At 45.9% G+C, this 26,497-nt stretch overlaps 1 protein-coding gene across 1 annotated transcript; it reads right to left on the bottom strand.

Moving 5' to 3' along the window:
- Positions 1 to 1,620: 1,620 nt before the first annotated feature.
- NDUFV1 (NADH:ubiquinone oxidoreductase core subunit V1) lies at positions 1,621 to 25,337 on the bottom strand. The gene is made up of 8 exons (XM_075582183.1): positions 25,164 to 25,337; positions 23,608 to 23,791; positions 8,240 to 8,429; positions 5,878 to 6,090; positions 3,879 to 4,045; positions 3,668 to 3,749; positions 2,043 to 2,188; positions 1,621 to 1,804 (listed from the first exon to the last, which is right to left on the bottom strand). The coding sequence occupies exons 1-8, from the start codon at positions 25,184 to 25,186 to the stop codon at positions 1,721 to 1,723; spliced, it is 1,089 nt and encodes a 362-aa protein (XP_075438298.1). The 5' UTR covers positions 25,187 to 25,337; the 3' UTR covers positions 1,621 to 1,720.
- Positions 25,338 to 26,497: the final 1,160 nt, after the last annotated feature.

Genomic DNA, 26,497 nt, shown 5'->3' on the forward strand with positions numbered 1-26,497 from the left:
TGTGAGAGAATCTCGCCCCGCTCAGCCCGTGTGAGAGAGAATCTCGCCCCGCTCAGCCCGTGTGAGAGAATCTCGCCCCGCTCAGCCCGTGTGTGAGAGAATCTCGCCCCGCTCAGCCCGTGTGAGAGAGAATCTCGCCCCACTCAGCCCGTGTGAGAGAATCTCGCCCCGCTCAGCCCGTGAGAGAGAATCTCGCCCCGCTCAGCCCATGTGAGAGAATCTCGCCCCGCTCAGCCCGTGTGAGAGAATCTCGCCCCGCTCAGCCCGTGAGAGAGAATCTCGCCCCGCTCAGCCCGTGTGTGAGAGAATCTCGCCCCGCTCAGCCCGTGTGAGAGAGAATCTCGCCCCGCTCAGCCCGTGTGTGAGAGAATCTCGCCCCGCTCAGCCCGTGTGTGAGAGAATCTCGCCCCGCTCAGCCCGTGTGAGAGAATCTCGCCCCGCTCAGCCCGTGTGAGAGAATCTCGCCCCGCTCAGCCCGTGTGAGAGAATCTCGCCCCGCTCAGCCCGTGTGTGAGAGAATCTCGCCCCGCTCAGCCCGTGTGAGAGAATCTCGCCCCGCTCAGCCCGTGTGTGAGAGAATCTCGCCCCGCTCAGCCCGTGTGAGAGAATCTCGCCCCGCTCAGCCCGTGTGAGAGAGAATCTCGCCCCGCTCAGCCCGTGTGAGAGAATCTCGCCCCGCTCAGCCCGTGTGAGAGAGAATCTCGCCCCGCTCAGCCCGTGTGAGAGAGAATCTCGCCCCGCTCAGCCCGTGTGAGAGAGAATCTCGCCCCGCTCAGCATGTGTGAGAGAGAATCTCGCCCCGCTCAGCCCGTGTGAGAGAATCTCGCCCCGCTCAGCCCGTGTGAGAATCTCGCCCCGCTCAGCCCGTGTGTGAGAGAATCTCGCCCCGCTCAGCCCGTGTGAGAGAGAATCTCGCCCCGCTCAGCCCGTGTGAGAGAGAATCTCGCCCCGCTCAGCCCGTGTGAGAGAATCTCGCCCCGCTCAGCCCGTGTGTGAGAGAATCTCGCCCCGCTCAGCCCGTGTGAGAGAGAATCTCGCCCCGCTCAGCCCGTGTGAGAGAATCTCGCCCCGCTCAGCCCGTGTGTGAGAGAATCTCGCCCCGCTCAGCCCGTGTGAGAGAATCTCGCCCCGCTCAGCCCGTGTGAGAATCTCGCCCCGCTCAGCCCGTGTGTGAGAGAATCTCGCCCCGCTCAGCCCGTGTGAGAGAGAATCTCGCCCCGCTCAGCCCGTGTGAGAGAGAATCTCGCCCCGCTCAGCCCGTGTGTGAGAGAATCTCGCCCCGCTCAGCCCGTGTGAGAGAGAATCTCGCCCCGCTCAGCCCGTGTGAGAGAATCTCGCCCCGCTCAGCCCGTGTGTGAGAGAATCTCGCCCCGCTCAGCCCGTGTGAGAATCTCGCCCCGCTCAGCCCGTGTGAGAGAGAATCTCGCCCCGCTCAGCCCGTGTGTGAGAGAATCTCGCCCCGCTCAGCCCGTGTGTGAGAGAATCTCGCCCCGCTCAGCCCGTGTGAGAGAATCTCGCCCCGCTCAGCCCGTGTGAGAGAATCTCGCCCGCTCAGCCCGTGTGAGAGAATCTCGCCCCGCTCAGCCCGTGTGTGAGAGAATCTCGCCCGCTCAGCCCGTGTGAAGCACAGATCAGGTTTATTAACACGCACACGTCAGGTAACATCACATCGAGGTCACATTGTGACACTGATAAATAACGGGTGATCTCTCGCCCTCTCTCAGCCGCTGGCCTGCTCTCTCTTGGCCGTGTCAAACTGTCTCATGCGCTGCTCCAACTCCGGGCGGAAATGGCGTATCAAACCCTGCGGGAAAACCCGTTAAATACCCCCCGTAAGAACGTGGTATGTCCCAGCCTAGAATATCATACGCCCGTAGCCTCAGCATGTGGCATGTTCAGCCCCGCCCTCACCTGCCACGCGGTAATACCGCAACCCCCTGTACACATGGTACGCTCGTATGTGGCATCGCCCCGCTCATACAGGTGGTATATTCCCCCCTCCTGATGCTCATGGTATCTCCCTGGGGAGGGGGTGTGGTTACCTGCACAGGCCAGGCGGCCCCGTCCCCCAGCGCACAGATGGTATGGCCCTCAATCTGCTTGCTTATCTCCCACAGCATGTCAATCTCAGCTGTGCGGGCGTCACCACACGTCATACGCCACATGACCTTGTTCATCCAATCAACTCCTAAGTGGGAGGGGGCCGCAGCCGGGAGATAAATGGCAGAGGAAAAGGGGGACAGAAAGATGCATCAAATGAGAGACGGGGAGATGGTGGAGGAGGAGGACACAGACGGGGAGATGGTGGAGGAGGAGGACACAGACGGGGAGATGGTGGAGGAGGAGGACACAGATGGGAAGATGGTGGAGGAGGAGGACACAGACGGGAAGATGGTGGAGGAGGACACAGACGGGGAGATGGTGGAGGAGGAGGACACAGACGGGGAGATGGTGGAGGAGGAGGACACAGACGGGGAGATGGTGGAGGAGGAGGACACAGACGGGGAGATGGTGGAGGAGGAGGACACAGACGGGGAGATGGTGGAGGAGGACACAGACGGGGAGATGGTGGAGGAGGAGGACACAGACGGGGGGATGGTGGAGGAGGAGGACACAGACGGGGGGATGGTGGAGGAGGACTCAGACGGGGGGGATGGTGGAGGAGGACACAGACGAGAAGATGATGGTGGAGGAGGAGGACACAGACGAGAAGATGATGGTGGAGGAGGAGGACACAGACGAGAAGATGATGGTGGAGGAGGAGGACACAGACGAGAAGATGATGGAGGAGGAGAACACAGATGGGAGATGGTGGAGGAGGACACAGATGGGGAGATGGTGGAGGAGGACAGACGGGGAGATGGTGGAGGAGGACACAGACGGGAAGATGGTGGAGGAGGAGGAGGAGGACACAGACGGGGAGATGGTGGAGGAGGAGGAGGACACAGACGGGGAGATGGTGGAGGAGGACAGACGGGAAGATGGTGGAGGAGGAGGAGGACACAGACGGGAAGATGGTGGAGGAGGACGACACAGACGGGAAGATGGTGGAGGAGGAGGACGACACAGACGGGAAGATGGTGGAGGGGGAGGACGACACAGACGGGAAGATGTGGAGGAGGAGGACGACACAGACGTGAAGATGGTGGAGGAGGAGGACGATACAGACGTGAAGATGGTGGAGGAGGAGGACGATACAGACGTGAAGATGGTGGAGTAGGAGGACGACACAGACGGGAAGATGGTGGAGGAGGATGACACAGACAGGAAGATGGTGGAGAAGAAGGAGGACACAGACGGGAAGATGTGGAGGAGGAGGAGGACACAGACGGGGAGATGGAGGACACAGACGGGCAGATGTGGAGGAGGAGGAGGACACAGACGGGAAGATGGTGGAGGAGGACACAGATGGGGAGATGGTGGAGGAGGACGACAGACGGGAAGATGGTGGAGAAGGAGGACACAGACGGGGAGATGTGGAGGAGGAGGACACAGACGGGGAGGAGGACACAGACGGGGAGGAGGACACAGACGGGGAGATGATGGTGGAGGACGACACTGGGAGATGATGGTGGAGGAACACGCAGACAGACTAATGGTGGTCACGGACAGGGAGATGGTGGAGGAGGAGGACAGAGACGGGGAGATGATGGTGGTGGTCTCTCACCCTCTCTGCAGGGCGTGCATTGACCGCAGCTCTCGTGTTTGTAAAACTCTATGAGGCGAGCGATGGCGCGAACTATGTCTGTCTGCGAGAGAGACGGAGGTCACACACACAGAAAGAGAGGATGGTACGAGAAAGGGAGGAACAGGCGTCACTCAGAGATGGGTGGGTGTCAGAGACAGGTGGGCGTCACACAAACGCAGACATCTCTCACCGATTTGTCCATCACAATGATTGCTGCCGTCCCGAGACCAGTCTGAGCCTGGACAAGAGCGTCAAAGTCCATGAGGACGGTCTCGCACACAGAGCGCGGTATGAGAGGAGTGGAGGAGCCTCCGGGAATGACGGCAAGGAGATTATCCCAGCCCCCCGTAACCCCACCTGAGAGAAACAGAGGGGGGGGGGGAAAGAGGGGTGGGGAGGGGTGAGGGGTGGGGAGGGAGGGAAGAGAGAGGGGAGAAATATGGCCACTGTCACACAGGAGCAGTCACTGGCTTCCTTTCCCTCCCCCTCACGTATCTATCAGGTCTCTTATAGGTACGGGCCTCGCCCCCCTCAGTACCCTTGTGCCTCTCGATCAGCTCTTTTAGCGGTATGGACATCCCCCCCTCCTTCGCCCCCCTCAGTACCCCCCTCCCTTCTCCCTGTCCCCCTCCCTCGCCCCCCTCAGTACCACCTGTCCCCTCTCCCTACCCCCCTCCCTCCCTCGCCCCCCTCAGTACCCGCGTGCCTCTCGATCAGCTCTTTTAGCGGTATGGACATCCCCCCCTCCTTCGCCCCCCTCCCTTCTCCCTGTCCCCCTCCCTCGCCCCCCTCAGTACCCCCCCTCCCCTCTCCCTCCCCCCTCCCTCGCCCCCCTCAGTACCCGCGTGTGCCCCTCTCCCTCCCCCCTCAGTACCCGCGTGCCTCTCGATCAGCTCTCTCAGCGGTATGGACATCTCCCCCTCCCTCGCCCCCCTCAGTACCCGCGTGTACCCCCCTCAGTACCCGCGTGCCTCTCGATCAGCTCTTTTAGCGGTATGGATATCCCCCCCTCCCTCGCCCCCCTCAGTACCCGCGTGTACCCCCCTCAGTACCCGCGTGCCTCTCGATCAGCTCTCTCAGCGGTATGGACCCCGCCCTCCCTCGCCCCCCTCAGTACCCGCGTGTGCCCCCCTCAGTACCCGCGTGTGCCCCCCTCAGTACCCGCGTGCCTCTCGATCAGCTCTCTCAGCGGTATGGACATCTCCTCCTCCCTCGCCCCCCTCCCCCCCTCCCTCGCCCCCCTCAGTACCCGCGTGTACCCCCCTCAGTACCCGCGTGCCTCTCGATCAGCTCTCTCAGCGGTATGGACACCCCCCCTCCCTCGCCCCCCTCAGTACCCCCCTCAGTACCCGCGTGTACCCCCCTCAGTACCCGCGTGCCTCTCGATCAGCTCTCTCAGCGGTATGGATATCCCCCCCTCCCTCGCCCCCCTCCCCCCCCCCCTCAGTACCCGCGTGTGCCCCCCTCAGTACCCGCGTGCCTCTCGATCAGCTCTCTCAGCGGTATGGATATCCCCCCCTCCCTCGCCCCCTCCCTCGCCCCCCTCAGTACCCGCGTGTGCCCCCCTCAGTACCCGCCTGTGCCCCCCTCAGTACCCGCGTGCCTCTCGATCAGCTCTCTGAGGTATGGATATCCCCCCCTCCCTCCCCCCTCCCCCGCCCCCCTCAGTACCCGCGTGTGCCCCCCTCAGTACCCGCGTGTACCCCCCTCAGTACCCGCGTGTACCCCCCTCAGTACCCGCGTGTACCCCCCTCAGTACCCGCGTGTACCCCCCTCAGTACCCGCGTGTACCCCCCTCAGTACCCGCGTGCCTCTCGATCAGCTCTCTCAGCGGTATGGACACCCCCCCCTCCCTCGCCCCCCTCAGTACCCGCGTGTGCCCCCCTCAGTACCCGCGTGTGCCCCCCTCAGTACCCGCGTGTGCCCCCCTCAGTACCCGCGTGTGCCCCCCTCAGTACCCGCGTGCCTCTCGATCAGCTCTCTCAGCGGTATGGACACCCCCCCCTCAGTACCCGCGTGTGCCCCCCTCAGTACCCGCGTGTGCCCCCCTCAGTACCCGCGTGTGCCCCCCTCAGTACCCGCGTGCCTCTCGATCAGCTCTCTCAGCGGTATGGACATCTCCTCCTCCCTCGCCCCCCTCAGTACCCGCGTGTGCCCCCCTCAGTACCCGCGTGTGCCCCCCTCAGTACCCGCGTGCCTCTCGATCAGCTCTCTCAGAGGTATGGACATCTCCTCCTCCACAGTACACGGATAGTTGACGTGTCCGGAGATATTGAACAGTTTGGTTCCGGAGTTTCTCTCGCGCCCGAATCCAGCGAACCAGGCCCCACCGCGCCGGCAGATGGTGGGCGCTACGGCGACAGTCTCCACGTTAGCAACCGTCGTGGGGCAGCCGAAGACTCCTGGGGGTGAGGGAGACAGACAAGTGTCAAACGTCTCCTGTGTCACCCTGCCGGGGGAGGGACAGACCACGTCACAGTGTCCCCTCTGTTACCCTGCGGGGGGAGGGACAGACCATGTCACAGTGTCCCCTTTGTCACCCTGCGGGGGGAGGGACAGACCACGTCACAGTGTGTCCCCTCTGTTACCCTGCGGGGGGAGGGACAGACCATGTCACAGTGTCCCCTCTGTGTCACCCTGCCGGGGGAGGGACAGACCACGTCACAGTGTGTCCTCTCTGTCACCCTGCGGGGGGAGGGACAGACCACGTCAGTGTCCCCTCTGTCACCCTGCGGGGGGAGGGACAGACCACGTCACAGTGTCCCCTCTGTGTCACCCTGCCGGGGGAGGGACAGACCACGTCACAGTGTCCTCTGTGTCACCCTGCGGGGGGAGGGACAGACCATGTCACAGTGTCCTCTGTGTCACCCTGAGGGGGGAGGGACAGACCATGTCACAGTGTCCTCTGTGTCACCCTGCGGGGGGAGGGACAGACCACGTCACAGTGTCCCCTCTGTGTCACCCTGCGGGGGAGGGACAGACCACGTCACAGTGTGTCCTCTGTGTCACCCTGCGGGGGAGGGACAGACCACGTCACAGTGTGTCCCCTCTGTGTCACCCTGCGGGGGAGGGACAGACCACGTCACAGTGTGTCCCCCCTGTGTCACCCTGGGGGGGGAGGGACAGACCATGTCACAGTGTGTCCCCTCTGTGTCACCCTGCCGGGAGAGGGACAGACCATGTCACAGTGTCCCCTCTGTGTCACCCTGCGGGGGAGGGACAGACCATGTCACAGTGTCCCCTCTGTGTCACCCTGCGGGGGGAGGGACAGACCATGTCACAGTGTCCCCTCTGTGTCACCCTGCGGGGGGAGGGACAGACCATGTCACAGTGTTCCCTCTGTCACCCTGCGGGGGAGGGACAGACCATGTCACAGTGTCCCCTCTGTGTCACCCTGCGGGGGAGGGACAGACCATGTCACAGTGTCCCCTCTGTGTCACCCTGCGGGGGGAGGGACAGATCATGTCACAGTGTCCCCTCTCTGTGTCACCCTGCGGGGGAGGGACAGACCATGTCACAGTGTCCCCTCTGTGTCACCCTGCGGAGGGAGGGACAGACCATGTCACAGTGTCCCCTCTGTCACCCTGCGGGGGGAGGGACAGACCATGTCACAGTGTCCCCTCTGTGTCACCCTGCGGGGGAGGGACCGACCATGTCACAGTGTCCCCTCTGTGTCACCCTGCCGGGGGAGGGACAACCACGTCACAGTGTCCCCTCTGTGTCACCCTGCGGGGGAGGGACAGACCATGTCACAGTGTCCCCTCTGTGTCAACCTGCCGGGGGAGGGACAACCACGTCACAGTGTCCCCTCTGTGTCACCCTGCGGGGGAGGGACAGACCATGTCACAGTGTCCCCTCTGTGTCAACCTGCCGGGGGAGGGACAACCACGTCACAGTGTCCCCTCTGTGTCACCCTGCGGAGGGAGGGACAGACCATGTCACAGTGTCCCCTCTGTCACCCTGCGGAGGAGGGACAGACCATGTCACAGTGTCCCCTCTGTGTCACCCTGCGGGGGGAGGGACAGACTCCATGTCACAGTGTCCCCTCTGTCACCCTGCGGGGGAGTGACAGACCATGTCAGTGTCCCCTCTGTGTCACCCTGCGGGGGAGGGACAGACCATGTCACAGTGTCCCCTCTGTGTCACCCTGCGGGGGAGGGACAGACCATGTGACAGTGTCCCTTCTGTGTCACCCTGCGGGGGGAGGGACAGACCATGTCACAGTGTCCCTTCTGTGTCACCCTGCGGGTGAGGGACAGACCATGTCACAGTGTCCCCTCTGTGTCACCCTGCGGGGGGAGGGACAGACCATGTCACACAATGTCCCCTCTGTGTCACCCTGCGGGGGGAGGGACAGACCACGTCACAATGTGTCCCCTCTGTGTCACCCTGCGGGGGGAGGGACAGACCACGTCACAGTGTCCCCTCTGTGTCACCCTGCGGGGGAGGGACAGGCCATGTCACAGCGTCCCCTCTGTGGGTGGGGGGGAGAGTAGGGGGGTCAGGGAGGGGGACGGGGTCAGGGAGGGGGGGGGGGCAGGCGTTCCGTACCGACGTCAGCAGGGAAGGGGGGCTTCAGGCGGGGCTTCCCCTGTTTGCCCTCGATGCTTTCTATCAGCGCCGTCTCCTCCCCGCAGATATACGCCCCAGCGCCTCGCACCACGAACACATCAAAATCGTACCCAGAGCCGCACGCGTTGCGCCCGATCAGCCCCGCCGCGTACGCCTCCTGCACCGCCACCTGACCAAGCATGGGTTAAAGGGTCAGTCCCACGTAGGGGCAAAGTGACCTAATGACAGGGACGTGTTTAATGGGTTAAAGGGACAGTCCCACATAGGGGCAAAGTGACCTAATGACAGGGACGTGTTTAATGAGTTAAAGGGTCAGTCCCACGTAGGGGCAAAGTGACCTAATGACAGGGACGTGTTTAATGGGTTAAAGGGTCAGTCTCACGTAGGAGCAAAGTGACCTAAGGACAGGGACGTGTTTAATGGGTTAAAGGGACAGTCCCACGTAGGAGCAAAGTGACCTAATGACAGGGACGTGTTTAATGGGTTAAAGGGTCAGTCCCACGTAGGGGCAAAGTGACCTAAGGACAGGGACGTGTTTAATGGGTTAAAGGGACAGTCCCACGTAGGAGCAAAGTGACCTAATGACAGGGACGTGTTTAATGGGTTAAAGGGTCAGTCCCACGTAGGGGCAAAGTGACCTAAGGACAGGGACGTGTTTAATGGGTTAAAGGGTCAGTCCCACGTAGGAGCAAAGTGACCTGACAGGGACGTGTTTAATGGGTTAAAGGGATAGTCCCACGTAGGAGCAAAGTGACCTAATGACCGGGACGTGTTTAATGGGTTAAAGGGACAGTCCCACGTAGGGACAAAGTGACCTAATGACAGGGACGTGTTTAATGGGTTAAAGGGTCAGTCCCACGTAGGAGCAAAGTGACCTAAGGACAGGGACGTGTTTAATGGGTTAAAGGGTCAGTCCCACGTAGGAGCAAAGTGACCTAAGGACATGGACGTGTTTAATGGGTTAAAGGGTCAGTCCCACATAGGGGCAAAGTGGCCTAAGGACAGGGACGTGTTTAATGGGTTAAAGGGTCAGTCCCACGTAGGAGCAAAGTGACCTAATGACAGGGACGTGTTTAATGGGTTAAAGGGTCAGTCCCACGTAGGGGCAAAGTGACCTAAGGACATGGACGTGTTTAATGGGTTAAAGGGTCAGTCCCACATAGGGGCAAAGTGACCTAAGGACATGGACGTGTTTAATGGGTTAAAGGGACAGTCCCACGTAGGGACAAAGTGACCTAATGACAGGGACGTGTTTAATGGGTTAAAGGGTCAGTCCCACGTAGGGGCAAAGTGACCTAATGACAGGGACGTGTTTAATGGGTTAAAGGGTCAGTCCCACGTAGGGGCAAAGTGACCTAAGGACAGGGACGTGTTTAATGGGTTAAAGGGACAGTCCCACGTAGGAGCAAAGTGACCTAATGACAGGGACGTGTTTAATGGGTTAAAGGGTCAGTCCCACGTAGGGGCAAAGTGACCTAAGGACAGGGACGTGTTTAATGGGTTAAAGGGTCAGTCCCACGTAGGAGCAAAGTGACCTAAGGACAGGGACGTGTTTAATGGGTTAAAGGGACAGTCCCACGTAGGAGCAAAGTGACCTAATGACAGGGACGTGTTTAATGGGTTAAAGGGTCAGTCCCACGTAGGAGCAAAGTGACCTGACAGGGACGTGTTTAATGGGTTAAAGGGACAGTCCCACGTAGGAGCAAAGTGACCTAATGACCGGGACGTGTTTAATGGGTTAAAGGGACAGTCCCACGTAGGGACAAAGTGACCTAATGACAGGGACGTGTTTAATGGGTTAAAGGGTCAGTCCCACGTAGGAGCAAAGTGACCTAAGGACAGGGACGTGTTTAATGGGTTAAAGGGTCAGTCCCACGTAGGAGCAAAGTGACCTAAGGACATGGACGTGTTTAATGGGTTAAAGGGTCAGTCCCACATAGGGGCAAAGTGGCCTAAGGACAGGGACGTGTTTAATGGGTTAAAGGGTCAGTCCCACGTAGGAGCAAAGTGACCTAATGACAGGGACGTGTTTAATGGGTTAAAGGGTCAGTCCCACGTAGGGGCAAAGTGACCTAAGGACATGGACGTGTTTAATGGGTTAAAGGGACAGTCCCACGTAGGGACAAAGTGACCTAATGACAGGGACGTGTTTAATGGGTTAAAGGGTCAGTCCCACGTAGGAGCAAAGTGACCTAATGACAGGGACGTGTTTAATGGGTTAAAGGGACAGTCCCACGTAGGAGCAAAGTGACCTAATGACAGGGACGTGTTTAATGGGTTAAAGGGTCAGTCCCACGTAGGAGCAAAGTGGCCTAATGACAGGATAGGAGGATATTATTGATAGGAGGATATTATTGATTGGAGGATATTATTGATAGGAGGATATTATTGATAGGAGGATATTATTGATAGGAGGATATTACTGATAGGAGGATATTATTGATAGGAGGATATTAATGATAGGAGGATATTAATGATAGGAGGATATTATTGATAGGAGGATATTATTGATAGGAGGATATTACTGATAGGATATTATTGATAGGATATTATTGATAGGAGGATATTATTGATAGGAGGATATTATTGATAGGAGGATATTATTGATAGGAGGATATTATTGATAGGAGGATATTACTGATAGGAGGATATTATTGATAGGAGGATATTATTGATAGGAGGATATTATTGATAGGATATTGATAGGAGGATATTATTGATAGGAGGATATTATTGATAGGAGGATATTATTGATAGGAGGATATTATTGATTGGAGGATATTATTGATAGGAGGATATTATTGATAGGAGGATATTATTGATAGGAGGATATTATTGATTGGAGGATATTATTGATAGGATATTATTGATAGGAGGATATTGATAGGATATTATTGATAGGAGGATATTATTGATAGGAGGATATTACTGATAGGATATTATTGATAGGAGGATATTATTGATAGGAGGATATTATTGATAGGAGGATATTATTGATAGGAGGATATTATTGATTGGAGGATATTATTGATAGGAGGATATTATTGATAGGAGGATATTATTGATAGGAGGATATTATTGATAGGAGGATATTATTGATAGGAGGATATTAATGATAGGAGGATATTATTGATAGGAGGATATTATTGATAGGAGGATATTATTGATAGGAGGATATTATTGATAGGAGGATATTATTGATAGGAGGATATTATTGATAGGAGGATATTAATGATAGGAGGATATTATTGATAGGAGGATATTACTGATAGGATATTATTGATGGGATATTATTGATAGGAGGATATTATTGATAGGAGGATATTATTGATAGGAGGATATTATTGATAGGAGGATATTACTGATAGGAGGATATTATTGATAGGAGGATATTATTGATAGGATATTGATAGGAGGATATTATTGATAGGAGGATATTATTGATAGGAGGATATTATTGATTGGAGGATATTATTGATAGGAGGATATTATTGATAGGAGGATATTATTGATAGGAGGATATTATTGATTGGAGGATATTATTGATAGGATATTATTGATAGGAGGATATTGATAGGATATTATTGATAGGAGGATATTATTGATAGGAGGATATTATTGATAGGAGGATATTATTGATAGGAGGATATTAATGATAGGAGGATATTATTGATACGAGGATATTATTGATAGGAGGATATTGAAAGGATATTATTGATAGGAGGATATTTTTGATAGGAGGATATTGATAGGATATTATTGATAGGAGGATATTATTGATAGGAGGATATTATTGATAGGAGGATATTATTGATAGGAGGATATTATTGATAGGAGGATATTATTGATAGGATATTATTGATAGGAGGATATTATTGATAGGAGGATATTATTGATAGGAGGATATTATTGATAGGAGGATATTACTGATAGGATATTATTGATAGGATATTATTGATAGGAGGATATTATTGAGAGGAGGATATTATTGATAGGAGGATATTATTGATAGGAGGATATTATTGATAGGATATTATTGATAGGAGGATATTAATGATAGGAGGATATTATTGATAGGATATTATTGATAGGAGGATATTATTGATAGGAGGATATTACTGATAGGAGGATATTATTGATAGGATATTATTGATAGGAGGATATTAATGATAGGAGGATATTAATGATAGGAGGATATTAATGATAGGAGGATATTATTGATTGGAGGATATTATTGATAGGAGGATATTATTGATAGGAGGATATTATTGATAGGAGGATATTATTGATAGGAGGATATTACTGATAGGAGGATATTATTGATAGGAGGATATTATTGATAGGAGGATATTATTGATAGGAGGATATTATTGATAGGAGGATATTACTGATAGGAGGATATTACTGATAGGAGGATATTATTGATAGGAGGATATTATTGATAGGAGGATATTATTGATAGGAGGATATTACTGATAGGAGGATATTATTGATAGGATATTATTGATAGGAGGATATTAATGATAGGAGGATATTGATAGGATATTATTGATAGGAGGATATTATTGATAAGAGGATATTATTGATAGGAGGATATTGATAGGATATTATTGATAGGAGGATATTATTGATAGGAGGATATTGATAGGATATTATTGATAGGAGGATATTATTGATAGGAGGATATTATTGATAGGATATTATTGATAGGAGGATATTAATGATAGGAGGATATTATTGATAGGAGGATATTATTGATAGGAGGATATTAATGATAGGAGGATATTATTGATAGGAGGATATTGATAGGAGGATATTATTGATAGGAGGATATTATTGATAGGATATTATTGATAGGAGGATATTAATGATAGGAGGATATTATTGATAGGAGGATATTATTGATAGGAGGATATTAATGATAGGAGGATATTATTGATAGGATATTATTGATAGGAGGATATTAATGATAGGAGGATATTATTGATAGGAGGATATTATTGATAGGAGGATATTGATAGGAGGATATTAATGATAGGAGGATATTATTGATATGAGGATATTATTGATTGGAGGATATTATTGATAGGAGGATATTATTGATAGGATATTATTGATAGGAGGATATTATTGATACGAGGATATTACTGATAGGAGGATATTGATAGGATATTATTGATAGGAGGACATTATTGATAGGAGGATATTAATGATAGGATATTATTGATAGGAGGATATTAATGATAGGAGGATATTATTGATAGGATATTATTGATAGGAGGATATTATTGATAGGAGGATATTATTGATAGGAGGATATTATTGATAGGAGGATATTATTGATAGGAGGATATTGATAGGATATTATTGATAGGAGGATATTATTGATAGGATATAACTGATAGGATATTATTGATAGGAGGATATTATTGATAGGAGGATATTATTGATAGGATATTACTGATAGGAGGATATTATTGATAGGATATTATTGATAGGAGGATATTATTGATAGGATATTATTGATAGGAGGATATTAATGATAGGAGGATATTATTGATAGGATATTACTGATAGGAGGATATTATTGATAGGATATTATTGATAGGAGGTTATTATTGATAGGAGGATATTATTGATAGGAGGATATTATTGATAGGAGGATATTAATGATAGGAGGATATTATTGATAGGAGGATATTAATGATAGGAGGATATTAATGATAGGAGGATATTATTGATACGAGGATATTATTGATAGGAGGATATTGATAGGATATTATTGATAGGAGGATATTTTTGATAGGAGGATATTGATAGGATATTATTGATAGGAGGATATTATTGATAGGAGGATATTATTGATAGGAGGATATTATTGATAGGAGGATATTATTGATAGGAGGATATTATTGATAGGATATTATTGATAGGAGGATATTATTGATAGGAGGATATTATTGATAGGAGGATATTACTGATAGGAGGATATTACTGATAGGATATTATTGATAGGATATTATTGATAGGAGGATATTATTGAGAGGAGGATATTATTGATAGGAGGATATTATTGATAGGAGGATATTATTGATAGGATATTATTGATAGGAGGATATTAATGATAGGAGGATATTATTGATAGGATATTATTGATAGGAGGATATTATTGATAGGAGGATATTACTGATAGGAGGATATTATTGATAGGATATTATTGATAGGAGGATATTAATGATAGGATATTAATGATAGGAGGATATTATTGATTGGAGGATATTATTGATAGGAGGATATTATTGATAGGAGGATATTATTGATAGGATATTATTGATAGGAGGATATTACTGATAGGAGGATATTATTGATAGGAGGATATTATTGATAGGAGGATATTATTGATAGGAGGATATTACTGATAGGAGGATATTATTGATAGGATATTATTGATAGGAGGATATTAATGATAGGAGGATATTATTGATAGGATATTATTGATAGGAGGATATTATTGATAGGAGGATATTATTGATAGGAGGATATTGATAGGATATTATTGATAGGAGGATATTATTGATAGGAGGATATTGATAGGATATTATTGATAGGAGGATATTATTGATAGGAGGATATTATTGATAGGATATTATTGATAGGAGGATATTAATGATAGGAGGATATTATTGATAGGAGGATATTATTGATAGGAGGATATTAATGATAGGAGGATATTATTGATAGGATATTATTGATAGGAGGATATTAATGATAGGAGGATATTATTGATAGGAGGATATTATTGATAGGAGGATATTGATAGGAGGATATTAATGATAGGAGGATATTATTGATATGAGGATATTATTGATAGGAGGATATTATTGATAGGATATTATTGATAGGAGGATATTATTGATACGAGGATATTACTGATAGGAGGATATTGATAGGATATTATTGATAGGAGGACATTATTGATAGGAGGATATTAATGATAGGATATTATTGATAGGAGGATATTAATGATAGGAGGATATTATTGATAGGATATTATTGATAGGAGGATATTATTGATAGGAGGATATTATTGATAGGAGGATATTGATAGGAGGATATTGATAGGAGGATATTGATAGGAGGATATTGATAGGAGGATATTATTGATAGGATATTATTGATAGGAGGATATTATTGATTGGAGGATATTATTGATAGGAGGATATTATTGATAGGAGGATATTATTGATAGGAGGATATTATTGATTGGAGGATATTATTGATAGGAGGATATTATTGATAGGAGGATATTATTGATAGGAGGATATTATTGATTGGAGGATATTATTGATAGGATATTATTGATAGGAGGATATTGATAGGATATTATTGATAGGAGGATATTATTGATAGGAGGATATTACTGATAGGATATTATTGATAGGAGGATATTATTGATAGGAGGATATTATTGATAGGAGGATATTATTGATAGGAGGATATTATTGATTGGAGGATATTATTGATAGGAGGATATTATTGATAGGAGGATATTATTGATAGGAGGATATTATTGATAGGAGGATATTATTGATAGGAGGATATTATTGATAGGAGGATATTAATGATAGGAGGATATTATTGATAGGAGGATATTATTGATAGGAGGATATTATTGATAGGAGGATATTATTGATAGGAGGATATTAATGATAGGAGGATATTATTGATAGGAGGATATTATTGATAGGAGGATATTACTGATAGGATATTATTGATGGGATATTATTGATAGGAGGATATTATTGATAGGAGGATATTATTGATAGGAGGATATTACTGATAGGAGGATATTATTGATAGGAGGATATTATTGATAGGATATTGATAGGAGGATATTATTGATAGGAGGATATTATTGATAGGAGGATATTATTGATTGGAGGATATTATTGATAGGAGGATATTATTGATAGGAGGATATTATTGATAGGAGGATATTATTGATTGGAGGATATTATTGATAGGATATTATTGATAGGAGGATATTGATAGGATATTATTGATAGGAGGATATTATTGATAGGAGGATATTATTGATAGGAGGATATTATTGATAGGAGGATATTAATGATAGGAGGATATTATTGATACGAGGATATTATTGATAGGAGGATATTGAAAGGATATTATTGATAGGAGGATATTTTTGATAGGAGGATATTGATAGGATATTATTGATAGGAGGATATTATTGATAGGAGGATATTATTGATAGGAGGATATTATTGATAGGAGGATATTATTGATAGGATATTATTGATAGGAGGATATTATTGATAGGAGGATATTATTGATAGGAGGATATTATTGATAGGAAGATATTACTGATAGGATATTATTGATAGGATATTATTGATAGGAGGATATTATTGAGAGGAGGATATTATTGATAGGAGGATATTATTGATAGGAGGATATTATTGATAGGATATTATTGATAGGAGGATATTAATGATAGGAGGATATTATTGATAGGATATTATTGATAGGAGGATATTATTGATAGGAGGATATTACTGATAGGAGGATATTATTGATAGGATATTATTGATAGGAGGATATTAATGATAGGAGGATATTATTGATAGGAGGATATTATTGATAGGAGGATATTACTGATAGGAGGATATTACTGATAGGAGGATATTACTGATAGGAGGATATTATTGATAGGAGGATATTATTGATAGGAGGATATTACTGATAGGAGGATATTATTGATAGGATATTATTGATAGGAGGATATTAATGATAGGAGGATATTGATAGGATATTATTGATAGGAGGATATTATTGATAAGAGGATATTATTGATAGGAGGATATTGATAGGATATTATTGATAGGAGGATATTATTGATAGGAGGATATTGATAGGATATTATTGATAGGAGGATATTATTGATAGGAGGATATTATTGATAGGATATTATTGATAGGAGGATATTAATGATAGGAGGATATTATTGATAGGAGGATATTATTGATAGGAGGATATTAATGATAGGAGGATATTATTGATAGGAGGATATTGATAGGAGGATATTATTGATAGGAGGATATTATTGATAGGATATTATTGATAGGAGGATATTAATGATAGGAGGATATTATTGATAGGAGGATATTATTGATAGGAGGATATTAATGATAGGAGGATATTATTGATAGGATATTATTGATAGGAGGATATTAATGATAGGAGGATATTATTGATAGGAGGATATTATTGATAGGAGGATATTGATAGGAGGATATTAATGATAGGAGGATATTATTGATATGAGGATATTATTGATTGGAGGATATTATTGATAGGAGGATATTATTGATAGGATATTATTGATAGGAGGATATTACTGATAGGAGGATATTGATAGGATATTATTGATAGGAGGACATTATTGATAGGAGGATATTAATGATAGGATATTATTGATAGGAGGATATTAATGATAGGAGGATATTATTGATAGGATATTATTGATAGGAGGATATTATTGATAGGAGGATATTATTGATAGGAGGATATTATTGATAGGAGGATATTATTGATAGGAGGATATTGATAGGATATTATTGATAGGAGGATATTATTGATAGGATATAACTGATAGGATATTATTGATAGGAGGATATTATTGATAGGAGGATATTATTGATAGGATATTACTGATAGGAGGATATTATTGATAGGATATTATTGATAGGAGGATATTATTGATAGGATATTATTGATAGGAGGATATTAATGATAGGAGGATATTATTGATAGGATATTACTGATAGGAGGATATTATTGATAGGATATTATTGATAGGAGGTTATTATTGATAGGAGGATATTATTGATAGGAGGATATTATTGATAGGAGGATATTAATGATAGGAGGATATTATTGATAGGAGGATATTAATGATAGGAGGATATTAATGATAGGAGGATATTATTGATACGAGGATATTATTGATAGGAGGATATTGATAGGATATTATTGATAGGAGGATATTTTTGATAGGAGGATATTGATAGGATATTATTGATAGGAGGATATTATTGATAGGAGGATATTATTGATAGGAGGATATTATTGATAGGATATTATTGATAGGAGGATATTATTGATAGGAGGATATTACTGATAGGAGGATATTACTGATAGGATATTATTGATAGGATATTATTGATAGGAGGATATTATTGAGAGGAGGATATTATTGATAGGAGGATATTATTGATAGGAGGATATTATTGATAGGATATTATTGATAGGAGGATATTAATGATAGGAGGATATTATTGATAGGATATTATTGATAGGAGGATATTATTGATAGGAGGATATTACTGATAGGAGGATATTATTGATAGGATATTATTGATAGGAGGATATTAATGATAGGATATTAATGATAGGAGGATATTATTGATTGGAGGATATTATTGATAGGAGGATATTATTGATAGGAGGATATTATTGATAGGATATTATTGATAGGAGGATATTACTGATAGGAGGATATTATTGATAGGAGGATATTATTGATAGGAGGATATTATTGATAGGAGGATATTACTGATAGGAGGATATTATTGATAGGAGGATATTATTGATAGGAGGATATTACTGATAGGAGGATATTATTGATAGGATATTATTGATAGGAGGATATTAATGATAGGAGGATATTATTGATAGGATATTATTGATAGGAGGATATTATTGATAGGAGGATATTATTGATAGGAGGATATTGATAGGATATTATTGATAGGAGGATATTATTGATAGGAGGATATTGATAGGATATTATTGATAGGAGGATATTATTGATAGGAGGATATTATTGATAGGATATTATTGATAGGAGGATATTAATGATAGGAGGATATTATTGATAGGAGGATATTATTGATAGGAGGATATTAATGATAGGAGGATATTATTGATAGGATATTATTGATAGGAGGATATTAATGATAGGAGGATATTATTGATAGGAGGATATTATTGATAGGAGGATATTGATAGGAGGATATTAATGATAGGAGGATATTATTGATATGAGGATATTATTGATAGGAGGATATTATTGATAGGATATTATTGATAGGAGGATATTATTGATACGAGGATATTACTGATAGGAGGATATTGATAGGATATTATTGATAGGAGGACATTATTGATAGGAGGATATTAATGATAGGATATTATTGATAGGAGGATATTAATGATAGGAGGATATTATTGATAGGATATTATTGATAGGAGGATATTATTGATAGGAGGATATTATTGATAGGAGGATATTGATAGGAGGATATTGATAGGAGGATATTGATAGGAGGATATTGATAGGAGGATATTATTGATAGGATATTATTGATAGGAGGATATTATTGATTGGAGGATATTATTGATAGGAGGATATTATTGATAGGAGGATATTATTGATAGGAGGATATTATTGATTGGAGGATATTATTGATAGGATATTATTGATAGGAGGATATTGATAGGAGGATATTATTGATAGGAGGATATAACTGATAGGATATTATTGATAGGAGGATATTATTGATAGGAGGATATTATTGATAGGATATTATTGATAGGAGGATATTATTGATAGGAGGATATTATTGATAGGATATTATTGATAGGAGGATATTAATGATAGGAGGATATTATTGATAGGATATTACTGATAGGAGGATATTATTGATAGGATATTATTGATAGGAGGTTATTATTGATAGGAGGATATTATTGATAGGAGGATATTATTGATAGGAGGATATTAATGATAGGAGGATATTATTGATAGGAGGATATTAATGATAGGAGGATATTAATGATAGGAGGATATTATTGATACGAGGATATTATTGATAGGAGGATATTATTGATAGGAGGATATTATTGATTGGAGGATATTATTGATAGGATATTATTGATAGGAGGATATTGATAGGAGGATATTATTAATAGGAGGATATAACTGATAGGATATTATTGATAGGAGGATATTATTGATAGGAGGATATTATTGATAGGATATTATTGATAGGAGGATATTATTGATAGGAGGATATTATTGATAGGATATTATTGATAGGAGGATATTAATGATAGGAGGATATTATTGATAGGATATTACTGATAGGAGGATATTATTGATAGGATATTATTGATAGGAGGTTATTATTGATAGGAGGATATTATTGATAGGAGGATATTATTGATAGGAGGATATTAATGATAGGAGGATATTATTGATAGGAGGATATTAATGATAGGAGGATATTAATGATAGGAGGATATTATTGATACGAGGATATTATTGATAGGAGGATATTGATAGAATATTATTGATAGGAGGATATTTTTGATAGGAGGATATTGATAGGATATTATTGATAGGAGGATATTATTGATAGGAGGATATTATTGATAGGAGGATATTATTGATAGGAGGTTATTATTGATAGGATATTATTGATAGGAGGATATTATTGATAGGAGGATATTACTGATAGGATATTATTGATAGGATATTATTGATAGGAGGATATTATTGAGAGGAGGATATTATTGATAGGAGGATATTATTGATAGGAGGATATTATTGATAGGATATTATTGATAGGAGGATATTATTGATAGGAGGATATTATTGATAGGAGGATATTATTGATAGGATATTACTGATAGGATATTATTGATAGGATATTATTGATAGGATATTATTGAGAGGAGGATATTATTGATAGGAGGATATTATTGATAGGAGGATATTATTGATAGGATATTATTGATAGGAGGATATTATTGATAGGAGGATATTATTGATAGGAGGATATTATTGATAGGAGGATATTATTGATAGGATATTATTGATAGGAGGATATTATTGATAGGAGGATATTACTGATAGGATATTATTGATAGGATATTATTGATAGGAGGATATTATTGAGAGGAGGATATTATTGATAGGAGGATATTATTGATAGGAGGATATTATTGATAGGATATTATTGATAGGAGGATATTAATGATAGGAGGATATTATTGATAGGATATTATTGATAGGAGGATATTATTGATAGGAGGATATTACTGATAGGAGGATATTATTGATAGGAGGATATTAATGATAGGAGGATATTAATGATAGGAGGATATTATTGATTGGAGGATATTATTGATAGGAGGATATTATTGATAGGATATTATTGATAGGAGGATATTATTGATAGGAGGATATTACTGATAGGAGGATATTATTGATAGGAGGATATTATTGATAGGAGGATATTATTGATAGGAGGATATTATTGATAGGAGGATATTATTGATAGGAGGATATTATTGATAGGAGGATATTATTGATAGGAGGATATTACTGATAGGAGGATATTACTGATAGGAGGATATTATTGATAGGAGGATATTATTGATAGGAGGATATTATTGATAGGAGGATATTACTGATAGGAGGATATTATTGATAGGATATTATTGATAGGAGGATATTAATGATAGGAGGATATTATTGATAGGATATTATTGATAGGAGGATATTATTGATAGGAGGATATTATTGATAGGAGGATATTGATAGGATATTATTGATAGGAGGATATTATTGATAGGAGGATATTGATAGGATATTATTGATAGGAGGATATTATTGATAGGAGGATATTATTGATAGGATATTATTGATAGGAGGATATTAATGATAGGAGGATATTATTGATAGGAGGATATTATTGATAGGAGGATATTAATGATAGGAGGATATTATTGATAGGAGGATATTATTGATAGGATATTAATGATAGGATATTATTGATAGGAGGATATTATTGATAGGAGGATATTGATAGGAGGTATTAATGATAGGAGGATATTATTGATATGAGGATATTATTGATTGGAGGATATTATTGATAGGAGGATATTATTGATTGGATATTATTGATAGGTGGATATTATTGATACGAGGATATTACTGATAGGAGGATATTGATAGGATATTATTGATAGGAGGAATTATTGATAGGTGGATATTAATGATAGGATATTTTTGATAGGAGGATATTAATGATAGGAGGATATTATTGATAGGTTATTATTGATAGGAGGATATTATTGATAGGAGGATATTGATAGGAGGATATTGATAGGAGGATATTGATTAGGAGGTTATTATTGATAGGAGGATATTATTGATAGGAGGATATTATGTTAGGAGGATATTATTGATAGGATATTATTGATTGGAGGATATTAATGATAGGAGGATATTATTGATTGGAGGATATTATTGATTGGAGGATATTATTGATAGGATATTGATAGGATATTATTGATAGGAGGATATTATTGATAGGAGGATTTATTGATAGGAGGATATTACTGATAGGATATTATTGATAGGATATTTTTGATAGGAGGATATTATTGATAGGAGGTTATTATTGATAGGAGGATATTATTGATAGGAGGATATTATTGATAGGAATATTATTGATAGGAGGATATTAATGATAGGAGGATATTATTGATAGGATATTATTGATAGGAGGATATTATTGATAGGAGGATATTACTGATTGGAGGATATTATTGATTGGAGGATATTATTTGATAGGAGGATATTAATGATAGGAGGATATTATTGATAGGAGGATATTATTGATAGGAGGATTATTGATAGGATATTATTGATTGGGTGATATTTTTGATAGGAGGATATTGATAGGTTATTATTGATGGAGGATATTATTGATAGGAGGATATTATTGATAGGAGGATATTATTGATAGGAGGATATTATTAATTGGAGGATATTATTAATAGGAGGATTTTATTGATAGGAGGATATTATTGATAGGAGGATATTAATGATAGGAGGATATTATTTGATAGGATATTTTTGTTTGGAGGTTATTATTGTTTGGAGGATATTAATGATAGGAGGATTTATTGATACGAGGATATTATTGATAGGAGGATATTATTGATAGGATATTAATGATAGGAGGATATTATTGATAGGAGGATATTACTGATAGGAGGATATTATTGATAGGAGGATATTATTGATAGGTGGATATTATTGATTGGAGGATATTATTGATTTGGAGGATATTATTGATAGGATATTATTGATAGGAGGATATTATTGATAGGAGGATATTATTGATAGGAGGATATTATTGATAGGAGGATATTATTGATTGGAGGATATTATTGATTGGAGGTTATTTCACCTGCAGGTTGGACGCTTCATTGTAGAACTCGCCCCTGATATATATGTACGCTGCTCTCGCTCCCATGCAGCTTCCTGCCACCAGGCACCCCTCCACCAGCTTGTGAGGGTCGTGTCTCATAATCTCCCGGTCCTTACAGGTCCCCGGCTCCCCCTCATCTGCATTCACCACCAGGTACTTGGGCCTGCGACACAGGGGGGGTCGAGAGGGTCAGGGGGTGTAGGGTGTCAGGGGGGGGGGGGAGGGAATAGGGTGTCAGAGGGGGGGGAGTAGGGGGGGTCAGGGAGAGGGGGAGAGAGTAGGGGGGGGTCAGGGAGTGGGTCAGAGTAGGGGGGGGCAGGGAGAGGGGGGGAAGAGTAAGGGGGGCCAGGGAGAGGGGGGGGAGAGTAGTGGGAGGTCAGGGAGAGGGGGGGAGAGTAGTGGGAGGTCAGGGAGAGGGGGGTGAGTAGGGGGGGTCAGGGAGGGGGTCGGAGTAGGGGGGGTCAGGGAGAGGGGGGGAGTAGGGGGTCAGGGAGAGGGGGGAGAGTAGGGGGTCAGGGAGAGGGGGGAGAGTAGGGGGTCAGGGAGAGGGGGGAGAGTAGGGGGTCAGGGAGAGGGGGGAGAGTAGGGGGTCAGGGAGAGGGGGGAGAGTAGGGGGTCAGGGAGAGGGGGGAGAGTAGGGGGTCAGGGAGAGGGGGGAGAGTAGGGGGTCAGGGAGAGGGGGGAAGAGTAGGGGGTCAGGGAGAGGGGGGAGAGTAGGGGGTCAGGGAGAGGGGGGAGAGTAGGGGGTCAGGGAGAGGGGGGAGAGTAGGGGGGTCAGGGAGAGGGGGGAGAGTAGGGGGTCAGGGAGAGGGGGGGAGAGTAGGGGGTCAGGGAGAGGGGGAAGAGTAGGGGGTCAGGGAGAGGGGGGAGAGTAGGGGGTCAGGGAGAGGGGGGGAGAGTAGGGGGTCAGGGAGAGGGGGAAGAGTAGGGGGTCAGGGAGAGGGGGGGAGAGTAGGGGGTCAGGGAGAGGGGGGAGAGTAGGGGGTCAGGGAGAGGGGGGAGAGTAGGGGGGTCAGGGGAGAGGGGGGAGAGTAGGGGGTCAGGGAGAGGGGGGGAGAGTAGGGGTCAGTGAGGGGGGGAGAGTAGGGGGTCAGTGGAGGGGGGGGGAGAGTAGGGGGGGTCAGGGAGGGGGGGAGAGTAGGGGGGGTCAGGGAGGGGGGGAGAGTAGGGGGTCAGGGAGGGGGGGAGAGTAGGGGGTCAGGGAGGGGGGAGAGTCAGGAGGGGGGAGAGTAGGGGGGTCAGGGAGGGGGTCAGGAGGGGGGGGAGGGTCAGGGAGGGGGGAGAGTCAGGGAGGGGGGGAGAGTAGGGGGTCAGGGGAGGGGGGGAGAGTAGGGGGTCAGGGAGGGGGGGAGAGTAGGGGGTCAGGGAGGGGGGGGAGAGTAGGGGGGTCAGTCAGGGAGGGGGGAGAGTAGGGGGTCAGGGAGGGGGGGAGAGTAGGGGGTCAGTCAGGGAGGGGGGAGAGTAGGGGGTCAGGGAGGGGGGGAGAGTCAGGGAGGGGGTTAGAGGCGGAGGTTAAGGTCACAGCCCACCGTTACCTCCCATCGGACGGCTTGTTCATGAAGCTCCATTTCAGGCCCGTCGGGAAGCCGGCGCCCCCCCCGCCCCCGCAGGCCCGATCCCTTTATCTCTCCCAGAATCCAGTCCACTCCCTTCAGCAGAATCTCCTTCGTCTTGTACCAGTCACCGCGGCTCTGAGCTCCCTGCAGCCTGCAGTGAGGAGAGAGTATTACCTGAGAAGAGCAGGAGAGAGGGGGGAACAGAGCGCAGAACAGAGAGAAAGGGGAGAGGGGGCGAGGAAGAGGGAGAGAGAGAGGGGGGACAGAGAAGGGAGGCGGGGGGAGAGAGAAGGGAGAGGTGAAGGGAGAGGGGGAGAGAGAGAAGAGAGGGGATAGAGGGAGAGAGGGGGAGAGAGAGGGGAGTGGGAGGGGAGAGAGAGGGGAGTGGGTGGGGAGAGAGAGGGGAGTGGGGGGGAGAGAGAGGGGAGTGGGGGGGGGAGAGAGAGGGGAGTGGGGGGGGGGAGAGAGAGAGGAGTGGGGGGGGGGGAGAGAGAGGGGAGTGGGGGGGAGAGAGAGGGGAGTGGGGGGGAGAGAGAGGGGAGTGGGGGGGAGAGGGAGGGGGAGTGGGGGGGAGAGAGAGGGGAGTGGGGGGGGAGAGAGAGGGGAGTGGGGGAGGGAGAGAGAGGGGAGTGGGGAGGAGAGAGAGAGGGGAGTGGGGGGGGGGGAAAGAGGAGGGAGTGGGGGGGGGGGAAAGAGAGGGGTGTGGGGGGGGGGAGAGAGAGGGGAGTGGGGGGGGGGAGAGAGAGGGGAGTGGGGGGGGGGAGGGAGGGGGAGTGGGGGGGGGAGGGAGAGGGGAGTGGGATGGGGGAGAGAGGGGGAGTGGGGGGGGAGAGAGAGGGGAGTGGGGGTGGGGGGAGAGAGAGGGGAGTGGGGGGGGAGAGAGAGGGAGTGGGTGGGGAGAGAGAGGGGAGTGGGTGGGGAGAGAGAGGGGAGTGGGGTGGGGAGAGAGGAGGGAGTGGGTGGGGAGAGAGAGGGGAGTGGGGGGGGGAGAGAGAGAGGGAGTGGGGGGGGGAGAGAGGAGGGGAGTGGGGGGGGAGAGGGAGGGGAGTGGGGGGGGGAGAGGGAGGGGAGTGGGGGGGGGAGAGGGAGAGGGGAGTGGGGGGGGGGAGAGGAGGGGAGTGGGGGGGGGAGAGAGAGGGGAGTGGGGGAGATAGAGGGGGGAGTGGGGGGGAGGGAGAGGGGAAGTGGGGGGGAGAGAGAGGGGAGTGGGGGGGAGAGAGAGGGGAGTGGGGGGGAGTGAGAGAGAGAGGGGAGTGGGGGGGGGGGAAAGAGAGGGGAGTGGGGGGGGGGGGAAAGAGAGGGGAGTGGGGGGA

Source organism: Ascaphus truei, unplaced genomic scaffold (assembly GCF_040206685.1).
Source record: "Ascaphus truei isolate aAscTru1 unplaced genomic scaffold, aAscTru1.hap1 HAP1_SCAFFOLD_1978, whole genome shotgun sequence".
Classification (NCBI taxonomy): Eukaryota; Metazoa; Chordata; class Amphibia; order Anura; family Ascaphidae; genus Ascaphus; species Ascaphus truei.